Source organism: Canis lupus, chromosome 3 (genome assembly GCF_048164855.1).
Source record: "Canis lupus baileyi chromosome 3, mCanLup2.hap1, whole genome shotgun sequence".
NCBI classification, from domain to species: domain Eukaryota; kingdom Metazoa; phylum Chordata; class Mammalia; order Carnivora; family Canidae; genus Canis; species Canis lupus.
Genome location: NC_132840.1, coordinates 34,150,699 through 34,163,515, shown reverse-complemented (window position 1 = coordinate 34,163,515; position 12,817 = coordinate 34,150,699). Strand labels below are relative to the sequence as shown.

General features: G+C 54.9%; 1 protein-coding gene across 7 annotated transcripts in view; it reads left to right on the top strand.

The window, feature by feature from the left end:
• The window catches only part of SSBP3 (single stranded DNA binding protein 3), a 164,273-nt gene extending 152,376 nt beyond the window's left edge, over positions 1-11,897 (top strand). For all 7 annotated transcript variants that reach the window (XM_072820332.1, XM_072820335.1, XM_072820331.1 and 4 more), the window contains 6 exons: positions 340-394; positions 1,776-1,846; positions 8,839-8,917; positions 9,174-9,202; positions 9,336-9,437; positions 10,129-11,897. In XM_072820332.1, the coding sequence (XP_072676433.1) occupies positions 340-394; positions 1,776-1,846; positions 8,839-8,917; positions 9,174-9,202; positions 9,336-9,437; positions 10,129-10,158 (366 nt within the window). In that variant the 3' untranslated portion in view covers positions 10,159-11,897. The remainder of the gene's footprint in view (positions 1-339; positions 395-1,775; positions 1,847-8,838; positions 8,918-9,173; positions 9,203-9,335; positions 9,438-10,128) is intronic.
• The last annotated feature ends 920 nt before the right edge of the window (positions 11,898-12,817 follow it).

Below are 12,817 nucleotides of genomic sequence, written 5' to 3'. Positions count from 1 at the left end.
CAAGACCTAGAGTTGGGTCCCCATCTTGGGGGCTGCCCAGTGGCCCAGCTGGCTTCCACCACAGGCCTCTGGTTCCCTGCATTGGTGTGTGTGTGAGCACATGTGTACACCCACAGCTGCCTCTGGGTCTGGAGAACGATGGGGATGGTTGGGGGGCTGTAGACCAAGTCCAGCTCTCCCAAGGCTTAAACACGTGTGCCCTGCTTGAGCTTTAACCAGAGCTAACACCGGGCTGGGCCCTGGGCAAGCACTTGTCTTTGATGTCACTGGAGCTCAGTGGCTTCTCCCCACCTGTATCATTGTCATGGATGTTTGATGTCAGTTTTATCTCCCTTCCAGGGACCTCCTGGTGGTGGTGGCCCCCCAGGAACACCCATCATGCCTAGTCCCGCAGGTGAGAAGGCTTGGGGAGAGGGTACCATTAAGATCATAAGGGGTCTTGGAGGGGCCCAAATGCCAGGCCTAAGCTCACCAACTATTCTTCTTGAGCAATGTTTCCCCCACCAGGTACCTTGGCATTAGGGATTTAGGAGGCAGGCGTCCCCTGGTGCCACTAACCTGCCCTGTGGCCTCAGCCAGGCCACTCCTCATCTCTGGTTAAAGGATGGGGCTGTGCAGTGGGGAGGGAGATCCAGGAACGAGGGTTCTCACTGTCCTCGGCTTGCACCAGTTGGTAAGCACCAGTCCTGGCTGTGCATTTCTCTAGATGCCTGAAAAGGGGCTTTGGAATTTCTGGCCTCCTGGGACCAGCACTGTGTAACATGATGGTCCCTCAAGAGTTCCCAGAGCTCTTGGCTTCCGGTCATCTATGCAGGGGATGGCTTCTCCCTCTTTCTTTGATCAGAAGAGGGCATGCGTGCACACATGTGGGCATCTACACACACGCATACACACACAGCATCATGTTTATACTTCTTTCACAGCTAAGAACACCCTTCCATCTAGAAGGGATTCCACAAACACCTTTACCCACCCAAAAAATAAAATAAAAAATAAAAAAATAAAAATAAAAAGTAGTTGGATTTCTGTCTGAGGAACAGGGTGCCTGCTCCTGATACAAACATGTTAGCTGAATTTCTAAGGAGACTTTTCTGGGAGACAGATGGGTCCCTCTGTTCCCAGACTCCTCAGCTCCCAGTAGCAGGGAAGCTGCTAAGCTGCAGTGGTCAGGCTGGCAGCTGTGATGTTCAGCTCCCGCTCTTGCTCCCTCTTTCTGCTGCTGCATTTTTATGAGCTGCATGACCTACATTCAGACTGGGTCACATTAAACCACTCCATATGTTAATTCGTCTCCAGCCCCCTCCTGGCCTCTCCCTCCTGTCCCATCAGCTGGGCAAGGTGGCCCCTGGGTAATTTGTGGCGTTTCCCTTTCCCCGATTTGATTAAAACTGCTGGGTGGGATTGGGGGAGAGCGCAGGTGGTGGTCTGGCTGTCCCTCATCGTCCTCCGCAGTGTCTGGGGAGCACGTTTGGTTTGGGGTGGGGAGATGAGAATTCAGATCCCCCACACACACACCCACACGCCTTGCCACATTCACACTGTTGTCCAGACATCCTGGAATTCTTCGTTTCAGGGTTGAGTGGTTTTCACAGTTGAATTTTCTGTGATTAAAAACTTTGTGAATCTTCATTAAATACAAATTAGCCAGAAAATGGTGGTACTTAGAGGAGATTTTAGGTGATAAAATACAAAAGAATGAGTTCAAGTGCCACGAGTTTGTTTTAATTAAGAAATGAATTAATCACCCCGACTTGTGGGTTTCCACTGTTCTACAGATTCAACAAATTCCAGTGACAACATCTACACAATGATTAATCCGGTGCCGCCTGGAGGCAGCCGGTCCAACGTAAGTCCGCTTTCTAATAATTTACATATCAGATACCATAACAAATCATAATTAACTTCATCAGCTGAGGGGAAAGCAAGTTTAATTGATTTCAGCCATTTGTTACCAAAGATGAATAAAATAAACCATCAGAAAAGTGATTTAACTCTTGGGCAACTCGGTTCCCATTTCGTAGCTGGGAGAGAAGGGGGTAGAGTGATGTCCTCCCTTCTGGTCAGAGTGGGGTGCCTGGCCTCACTGTGGGGGTTGCCACTGCTCTGGAGTGGGGTGTCGGTTTGGGAAACCACTAGGCTGCGGGTGGCCTGGGTCACACCATCCCTGCTGATGGGCTGTGCCGCCCCCCGGCCGCCCTTCAGCCTCTCAGGTCTGGAGCTGTGGGTTGCTGGAGCCCATCTGGGGTCCCGTCTGCCCTGTGCCTCTGGCCCCTTTGGGAGCCCCAGGACTCCTACACTCTGCATCATCTTGGCCTCTCCTTGTGTCACTGCCTGGCCTAGAGGCCACTCCCTCCCCCCTAGGCTTCTCCAAGCCCCAACCCTCAGTGATATCGCAGCTCAGACTCCACTTTATCTGATTCTTGCTCACCCACTCCCCTCATGTCTGCTGCCTTGTGCCAGGTGGCCCTTGGCTCTGCAGCTGTGGCCTGTCTCCATCTCCCAGGTGGGAGCTCCCTGAGGGCAGGACTGCTCTGACCCACGTCTACAGACGGCTCCTCCTCCTAGGTGGGGGAGGTGAGTCCCGCTGACCTTGCACTCAGGGAACTTACTACCTGGAAAGGAGGCCGCTGTGTGACCAAATGCACAGTCTGGACTGCAGAGCCAGAGGGTGGACTTGGGGTCCCAACATTATTCGGGCCTTTTGGGGTGCTTTGTTTGGTTTTGTTGGTTTGGGTCCTGATAGGACCGGTGGATCACTCACCATGCTCAACACTGCCTGGAGGCTGTCCCATGCTGGACACTGCACATGTCTAATCCTCTGGCAGCCTCTGAAATGAGGCTTCCTGGGTGCCTGCTCTATGCAGAGAGGGACCTGAACCAGGGGTCATGTGATGGAGAGGGAGGGGAACTGCACTCCTTAACCCTTGCTCCGCCATCCCTGTCCCTCTCCTGGGCAGCCAGCATGCTAGTCATCCCTGCCTCTCATTAGGGTGACCGACTATCAGGTTTAGCACTAAAAGCTCAGTGTTCAGGACACGACTTCCCAGGACACAAAGTCCGGGGTTTTGACAGTAACTTCAGAAGGCTGGGTGCCAGAGTGTAAGGCCCTTACTGCAGCCCCAGAGCAGGGGACTACGCTCAGGGTGTTCAGCGGCAGCTGGAAACGGCTCCCCCGACCACGGATGCCAGCGCTCATGGCCTGCAGCTCCTGGTAGGCTGGCCACATCATGGCACCAAGAGGGGTGGGGCTCGAGTGCACTAGGGTCAGGGCCCTGACAGGGTCGGCCTCGACTCTGCCTGCAGATCAGCTGCTCGGCCCCGTGTCAGGATTGCACGGCCTGATTTTTCATGCTGCAAGCCAGGGGCACCTTGTCTTCTGGGCCAAGGGGCTGGAAGGGAGCAGGATGGCAGCACTAGCGCTGCCCGGGCCTCACTGGATTGGCAGGTGCCAGCTGTGGGGCGGGGGGGACATGCACAGTGGACTGGGGAGAGGAACCATTGGAATGGAGGTGCTTGGCGGGGGGCACGACCAGGGGGACAGTGGCCCCGGATTTGTGCCGGCACAGCCCTCCAACGACACTGCCACCAGGCTGTCCCTGCTGCAGTTCCCTGAGCTCAGGAGGCCACGGTTCCGGATTCGAAGGCTGCACCCAAGTCCCGTGTGGTGACAGAGGAGGGCATCTTGATGTCGAGCTAGTCCTCTCGGGAGCTTTCTGCAGCCAAGTGGTGCCTCACATCACGGTGATGAAAACCTGTTCCTGGCTCTTTGGTACTGACTCAAAAGCTGGAGCTTCACCTCGTCGTGTTGATTTCTACCATGATCTTAGTGAAACTGCAGAAAACAAAGCAAAGACGGTTGTTGTTCTGTCCAAACACAAGCTAGACTTGGCCCATCTGTCTGCATATTGGGCAGACAGCACACGGTTAATTTGGCAAATTTCATTTGGCATCTAAACTCCTTACCTGCTGACTGTCCCACCCACCGTGCCCTCAGCACTGCTGCAGAAGTACGGCTTACTTCCTTGTGAGGCCAGGCTTTCCTAATGAAAGATTTTTGGTCACCTGTCAATCTCCTCAAAATGCGCAGATACACTTGGGGCTTTTTGAAGGCGGAGCCAGACCCAGACACCTGCCTGCACAGTGGCCAGAGCTAGTGCTGGCCACAGGAAAGGTGCTGAAAGCTCGGCCCACTGTGACGTCCTCCTCTCCTGGGAACCATGTTGAGGTGAGGGCGTAGAGAGGAATTACAGTAAGGTAGATGTGTCTATGCTGTGGCTTTAGAACTGTTGGGTGATCCTTTCAGGGGGCCACCGGGAGCCTAGAAGAGGATGGACAGACCACACCTGAGCCATGAGGGGCCACTGGGGGGATTGGGTCAAACCCCATTGGCCAAAGTAGTGACTTGGTTTTGAAAATGAGATTGCCTGAGAACTCAAAACCTGTCACCAGCAAAGGGCAGGGCTTTCTTGGCTTCTTGATTGAAACTGTAACTTACTTGGAATCCATCTTGGATCTCACAAGGTAACATCACCTCTGTGCTTTAAACTGTTTTCCCTGAAAGAGAGAGAGAGACGCTTAAGTAAGGACGAGATCCACGGTGCTTCAGAATGCTTAGAAATGATGGACATTTGAGACAGGACAGCCTGTCTCCCTAAACCAGCCCATAGATACAAAGTGTGATGCACCTCTTAGGAGAGCTCGAAGTGAATTCCTGCAGGCTCCAAAACCTGTGCAAATCCGTAAAATCCCAAGTACTCTGTGCACAGATGTGTTTGTGGAGAGGGTGTTTCCGTGTTCCCGTGTTGGACTGACGCCAGGGCCTCATAAGAGCAGAGTGGCAAGTCACAGTGATTTTTGCATTTACCACTATATAAGAAAATTAACAAGCATGGGCTAGAAGCTGCTGGCAATCCAGAGAAGTACTGGTGGAAAAGCAGACAAGAGCAAGGTGGGTCCCCGGCAGCTCCACCGCAGCCTCCGGAGAAAACTGAGCTCGGATTCATGTTCTTGCTGTGTCTCTTCAACCTAGCCTGGTCCCATCTGGAAATGTGGCCTCAGGTGCCACCTCTGTTCCCACGTAGGCTTCATCAAGCTGGACAAATGTCTTCCTTGAATGGATTATCCAAGACATTTACCTCACAAAGAAACTATGTTAGCTACCTCTTTGTGTAAAACTTCTTTCTAATCTTAAAAAAGGGGGGGTGGACAGAGCAAAAATGCCCTATTATAGGATAGAAAGAAATGCAATTTTTTAAAAAAGATTATTTACTGGGGCACCTCAGTGGTTTAGTCGGTTAAGCATCTGCCTTCAGCTCGGGTCATGGTCCCAGGACCCATGGTCCCTAGGATTGAGCCCTACATCGGGCTCCCTGCTCAGCGGGGATCCTGCTTCTCCCTCTCCCTTCCCATCATCCACTTATGCTCTGCTCTCAAGAGCAAGTAAATACAAAATCTTTAAAAAAGATTTATTTGAGAGAGCCAGTGGGCGTGTGGGAGCAGGGGGAGGGACACACTTCCGACTCCACTGAGCATGGAGCCGGACTCGGGGCTGGATCCAATGACCCTGAGATCATGGCCTGAGCCGAAATCAAGAGTAGGACGCCTAACTGAGCCACCGAGGTGCCCCAAGAAACATGATTTTTAAAAATCAAACATAAGCAATATCTGTTTCATCAGTCCATTGCGTTTAGCCTCTAAAAAAAAAAATCTTATATTTGTGTATTTTAAGACTACATAGTAATATAGCCTACAAAATTTAAATATCCAATAAAGAGCTCAAATAAATTACTGTATTAGAGAATAGAAACATTATAAAACTGTTACGTTTTTCTCACACAAACCATTCATTTAACTAATCCTCTATCCCCTGCTCCCGTTAACTAGCCTTATTATGGCTTTATTGAAATAATAGCATTTATGTGGCAAAGTAATACAGAATAAGCAAGTGGTGCAGGGAGAGCTGGCTATCCCCAGGCAGGTGCATGAGCCGGACCGCAGCTTCACGCCAAAACCCAGAATCAGCGCAGAGTCGACCCTCCATCTGCCTGCCGGCGCTGAAGCCATAAAAGGCTTAGAGGAAGAGAGGCGTCAGTCTTCGTGGCCTGCGTGAAAGCAAAGCTTTTTTACCTGTGACACGGAAAGCACCAGTGACAAAAGAAAAAAGCAAATAAATTGGGCTTCATCACGATATAAAACTTCTGCGCTTCAAAGGGACACCATCCGGAAGGCAAAAACACAGCCCACAGAGTGGAGAAAACATTTGCAAATCACATATCTGATGCAGGACTTGAATCCAAAATAGGCAGAGAACTCTGAAAACTCAGTAGTGAAAAAACCCAATTTTAAAAACGGGCCAATGATCTGAACAGACATTTCTCTAAAGATGTACCGGTAGCCAGTAAACACACAGAAAGGCACCCAGTGTCGTGGTCGTCCGGGAGATGCCACCAGCCCCGCGTGCCCCTGCACGTGCTCCCAGGGATGACTGGGGACCGAGGCTGGGAACCAACCAGGCCCGGTAGGGGAGAGGCCGGCGAGACCTGGGGGCGGGGGTGGGGGTGGGCGGGCTCCTCCCCTGCTGGTGGGAATGGAAAATGATATAGCTGCTGTGGGAAATGGTGTGGCGGTCCCTCAAAAGGCTACATGGGGCCACCGCGTGACTCGGCACCTCCACTCTCGGTGGGTCTCTGCCCGTGGGAAATGACCACATATGTCCACAGAGTAATCCTGTTCAATATTCAGAGTGGCGGTACTCACAACAGCCAAAGCATGGGGACAACCTGAACGTCTGCTGCTGGCGTAGACAGATAAAGTGCAATCTCTCCATACGGTGCGACGAGATTTGGCCAGAAGGAGGAGTGAAGGCCTAATTCGTGCCCCAACACGAGTGAGCCTTGAAGCCGAGCTGAGCGAAGGAAGCCAGCCACAGAGCTCACGGAGGATTCCACTTACGCAAAAATGTCCAGAATAGGCAAATCCATAGAGACAGAAAACAAATTAATGGTTGTCTGGGGCTGGGAGGCTTGCAGCAGGGTGGGGAGTGACTGCTAATGGGTCAGGGCTTCTTTATGGGATGATGAAAAGGTTCTAACGTGGATTGTGGTGATGGTTGCCCGACTCTAAATATACGAGAAACCACTGAATTGTATGCTTGAAGTGGGCTGATGGTATGGTCTGTGAGTTACAGCTCAGTAAAGCTGTTAAAAATAATATCCAAGAGGGGCGCCTGGGGGGCTCGGTCAGTGAAGCATCTGCCTCTTGATCTCCGCTCAGGTCTTGATCTCAGGGTCATGAGGCTCAAGCCCGTGTTAGGCTCTACACTGGACATGAGGCCTACTTAGAAAAAATTAATAATAAGAAAACACAATGATCTATAACCTCAAAATCTTTAATACACATGCACACACACACACATGCACACAAACATGTAGTTGTTTATAACATTATCGTGCTTGGGGATTGTGTGGTCATTGGGTTGTCCCGAGTTGACTCCCTATAAAAAGTCACCCTCGTCCTCGTCTCATTTGAATTAATAAGTATGAAATTTGTTGCCAGATATCAAAAATGTGGCCCTGGGAAGCCTCTGGGGAGGGGGAAGCCAGGAGGCCAGGAGGCTGCCGCTGTGGTGGAGGTGGCGGGTGGGAGCCCCTGCGGTCTGGGCCCCCTGCCCCTTGTGCTCCTACAGGCCCCCTACCCAGAACGGCTTCCGGGACCTGCCCAAGTCCTACCCTGATGACTTTGGCCCTCGCCCTGCAGCGGGTCTGACTTCTCTGCCCACCCCCCCCCCTCCCCCAGTGCCTCTTCCTGAAGCTGTGGCCGTGCCTGGGCCTCGGCTCCCTTGGGAACTCACCCGTCTGTCCCTGGGCGTCCCTGGGCGTCTGTAGCTGTGGGTTCCTCTTCCGGGCCTAGCTGAGCAGTGACTCGCTCTGCGTCCCCAGCCCCCAGCATAGGCCAGATGCCAGACAGTCCTCCGTTCTGCGGTGTCCACCTCTCCCCTCCCCAGTGTCCCTTCATGACCCAGTGATGGGACCTCTGGCCTTTGGTTGCTGCTTTTCTGAAGTGGTTTGATAGTTCCCCTCGCTGGGCTAGGGCCGATCCCGCCCCTCAGGCCTTCTGCTCAGGGATCAGTGGCCCCTCTGCAGTGTCCCCAGGAGAGAAACCCTCCCTTGCCCTGCCTGACTGCTCCCCTCCCCACCCCCCAATCTCTCAGTAGAGCTGACGTCCCCTCCCCCATGGAAATCCTTCATTTCTCAGGAAGCAGCATCCATAGGCTATGGAAAGGCCCAAGCCCCTGCCCCTGCCCCAGGCCCCTGTCCCAGTTCCTCCCAGCCCCTCCCAGCTCCTCTGGACGGGGCTCCAGCAAAGCATTTCCCTGTTTGCTCTGCTTCAGTTTCCTTATCTGTAAAATGGGGAGGAGAAGCATTAATACTTTTGGTCCCCGGCTTGGTATCCTCACGTGTCTGTGTGTGTGTGTGTGGCGGCGGGGGGGGGGGGTTCTGACCGGTAGGCCATATGCTCCACTCCAAGGATAGAGCACAAGTCCATACCTGTCCCCGTATGACTGTGTGACCTTGGTCCAGTGTCTTTCCCTCTCTGAGTTTGTTTCCTCATTGGGTGCATAGGGCCGAGCACCTCTGCCCTGTACAGCTCCAGGGGCCGAGGAGAGGGCCAGCTGTGGCCTCCTGGTGTCAGGTACCTTGGGGGGCCTGGCAAAGGGGCCCTGCCACAATGGAAGCTCCCTGAGGGCACAGCTGTTTGGCAGCTGGGTGCGGGAGCCCATGAGAGCCTGCAAAGGGCCTGGGGCCCACTAAACCACCATGCCCTGTGCTTCTCCCCCAGTTCCCGATGGGTCCAGGCTCCGACGGCCCGATGGGAGGCATGGGCGGCATGGAGCCACACCACATGAACGGATCGTTAGGTAAGTGGGTGCCCACCCCGTGGCCACACCGCCCCCTGCCCGACCCTGCCCACGCGACTGTCTTTGGCTCTGCCAGGCCTGGTTCCCCAGTACCTTGGCTGGGCCCATGGTAAGATCCTCAGAGATCCAGGCAGGACAGAAGACTGTCGGCACAGAAGCAGTGTGGGATTTTGGCGGGGGGGGGGGGGGGGGGTGGTTCGGAGGCCTCTCCACTTAAGAGAAAACAAGAAACTGAGTCCGTCTTCCTTCCTTGCAGGGTCAGGTGACATAGATGGACTTCCAAAAGTAAGTGTGTTCTCTGTTTCCTCCCTCATGGCATCCACCCTCCCCCAGCCCTGAGGCCCCAAAAAGCTTTTCTCCCCATCTGGTGGGCAGGTTGCTGGGGCACCAGGCCTCACCTCCTCTCTCCTCTCTCCAGAATTCTCCTAACAACATAAGTGGCATTAGCAATCCTCCAGGCACCCCTCGAGACGATGGTGAGCTAGGAGGGAACTTCCTCCACTCCTTCCAGAATGACAATGTAAGTGCTGCGGTCACCCACCCCCACCCATGTTGCCCTCAGACCATCCTCTTAGCCCTGGGACCTGGGACTGCTTATTTAACAAGTTGTGCAGCCTCCTGGCCAAGACCAGCCTGGCAGCTGTGCAGAGCCCTCACCTTCCTGCTGCGTGGCCCTGACCCCACCCTGACCCCTGGCAGGGCCTTCTGGAGGCTTCTGCAGGGAAGCACGATGCCTCCAATACTGAGAAAGCTGAAGTGTCTGGAAGGACCCTGGGTTGGGTCTCAGGAGGCCCAGGCTCTGGCCGCTGGGCCTCTGGGCAGCATGGTCTCTGGGGGCCCACGTGTGTGTGTCCTGGGGAAGAGGGTTCCATGTCCCCTGGAGTTCCTGGGGTCTCCTTGCACAGGGGCTGCCTTCTACTTAGAAAATCTCATTTGAAGAGACAGCATTGTGCTCCAGCAGCTTTGGAGAACCCCAGACAGGCTCCCCTCAGGGCACCCTGGCTGACCTGGCTGGCCCTATGGGGGGGACCTGTGGGGGGCATTGGGTCTGCTGCTTCCTCAGCTGGAAAGGAGGGGGGATTTGAGAGGGGAAGGGGTGGACGGGGGGGCTGCCCGCCCAGCCACGTCCCCACACTGGCCACCTGCAGTCCCCAGGGCCCCCACACCCTGGCCCTCACAACCCCGTCTCTGCTTCCACCCCGCCCCCCCAGTATTCTCCAAGCATGACGATGAGCGTGTGATCCCCTCCTCTTCTCCGAGACGCTGAGAGAGCCGGCATTGCAGGCAGGAAGATGCCAGAAATTATGCAAGAAGAAGTGAGGTGTCATTACCCAGGAGCTGGGGGAGGGGCATCTCCTGCTCCCCCTCAGCCCCAACCCCCTCCTCCAGCCCCCCCACCCATCCCAATTTTAGTTTCATGCAATAAAAAGGCCGAACTTTTTATTCCATAAAACATGAAGGACAAAACTCAAAATAAAAATATATTTCAAGTCCATGACCAGAAAACTCCCACCCCTTGCCATTCCCAAAAGGACCTTTTATGTACGTGACACTTTTTTGTTGTTTGTTTTGTTTGGGGTTTTACCGTTACTGGGATTTTTAAATTTGTTTTCAGGGGGGTTTTTTTGGGGGAAAAATTTTTAAAAATGGAAGCTTCTAGCAAGCCCCCCCCCGCCCCACCCCAGTCAACCTCTTTGCTTTCTTCTTTTAAAAAAAAAAAAAAAGAAAAAAGGCCAAAAAAAAAAAAAAAAAAACAAGCCCTGCTGTCTGTACCCAAGCCCTTCCACCAGGAAAGCTAGTCTAGGTGTGAGGTCTCACGCTGTCTTTGTAGCCATCTAAAAATAATGATAATAATAATAAACTGGGCAGTTTACAATCGGTGGTTTCTTTCAAAAGGCCTTTTTTGGAAAGAGAAAAGCAAGTCCCCTTTCTCCACTTGGGGTTTTTGGTTTGTGCGATGGGCAGGGGAGGGTCAGGAACCTGTTTTAGTTTTGCTCGGTTTCTCCGGGCCGAGGTGGCGGCGCCAGCGGCTGCACAACTGGAACCCCAGGACCCCCTCCCCTCCCACCCCCCCACCAGGTGGCCCGAGGGGCCACACCACCTGCCCGACTGCTTCCAGGACTCCGGCCGGCGGACGCTCGCTGTGACCCGGTGGCATGCACTGTGCTCCCAGGACTGCTTCCTCCTCCTTCCCGGACCTTCCCGCCGGCCCCCCCTCCGCCCCACCCCGCTCTTCCCAGCGAGACTCCTGCCGGCTGGCCGGTGGCCTGGCCGGCGCGCGTGGGGGGAGGCCGCCCCCGACAGGATGGCTATGACCTGGGACGTGGCAGCTGTGACCCGTGCGATCCCGTCCCGCGGCCCTGGCCCGCATCATCCTCGTCGTGTGTTTGGGCCCGGTAGGGCTGGAGTTTGGGTTTTCTTTTACTTTTTTTTTTTTTCCTCTTGATTCTTGCTTCTTTTTCAAAGATGGGAAATTGACCGGAATTGCTCTGTGTACGCTTGGAACTGGATGGAAAGACTTTGGAATAGCTGTGGGGGGCGGGGACACCAACCAAACAGACGCGCCGTTTCCGGTCCTGTTTTTATTTTCAAAAACCGACAAATGCGGCAGTGGAGCCCGTCCCCTCCCAGGAGGGGTGACCCACGGCCTCCGTCACCTCACACCCCCATCGAGACCTCCGTGTCTTGCCCCGAAGACACCCGAATTCTTTGTACATTTACAGCCCCTCCTCCCGCGCCCCTGTAGCTGCTGTTTCCTCCCTCCCTCCCTGATCCATGTATATCATACTATGTGAGATACCATCTGCCTGAAAAAAGACCTTGTGCGGATTATTGGGAACATTGTAGCTGTTTCTGTGTTTTTCTTACCTTGTAGTCTGGTTCTGAATTAAGAGAGGAAAGAAAAGTAATTATGATACATTGTAGTTTGTGTACGATATATGTTGATAACGTTTTATTAAAGGGACATCTTTTTTCCGCAGCCCTTCCTGACGTGTTTGGGGGCGCGGCTCGGGGTTTATGTACTGCCCGCAGGAGGCAGGGTGACCGGTTAGGGCAACCTCCGGTTCGGGCCCTGGGTGCCCGCCGGCTCCTCCCGGGCGCGTGAGCGGGGTCGGGGCGCTCGGGGAAGGAAGACTCCGCGGCCCCACGGCCGTATTTGGGGACCGTCTAAAGTCCACTTCGTCTCCTGCCTGGCGAACACGTGTTGGTTTGCCAGAATGTTCAGGAAGTAGAAAAGGTTCCCGGTGCGGTTTTCTGGGCACCCGGGGCTGCACCCCCCACCCCCCGGCGGTCCTCGGTCCTCCCGTCCACGGTGGTCTAGTGTGCGCCTCAGGCCGGGGCCTGGGAGGATCCTGAGTAGCAGCCGCCTCGCCCTGGATGGGGAGACCCAGGCCCAGGGGGCCCGGCCCCCCGCGGCGCGAGGAGGGCTGGGGCGGCCTCAGCAGCGGGCCCTGCGGATTGGACCATCTGCGAAGTGGAGCCTGCTGCGGCCTCGGCCCGGGGACCCTGCTCCAGGCCCACAGGACGGAGGGAAGCGCCGTGGGAGCCACATGTGGGCTCCGCAGCTCCGCGAGGCCGGGGCCCTCCAGGCGCAAATTGCCTGGTTTGGCCACTGCTTCCCTGCGTGGCTTGTCCATAAACGGGGCGGATGGTTTTTCTTCCTCCCGGGGCCGCGGTGAGGGGCTCGGACGGCGCCCTGGGCTCGCAGGCACAGCAGCATCGGCTTCTGGGGGGTTACTGCCGCACGAGAGGGGGCCCCAGGGGGTGCGGCTTGCATCCTGCCCTTCCTCCTCCGGAACCACGTTGCTTCCTCGGCGCGGTCGCCTCCAAACAAGGGGGGCGGACCTTGCTGTGCACAGAGGATCCTCAGCGGCAGGTTTCGGTCCCAGCAGCGTAGAG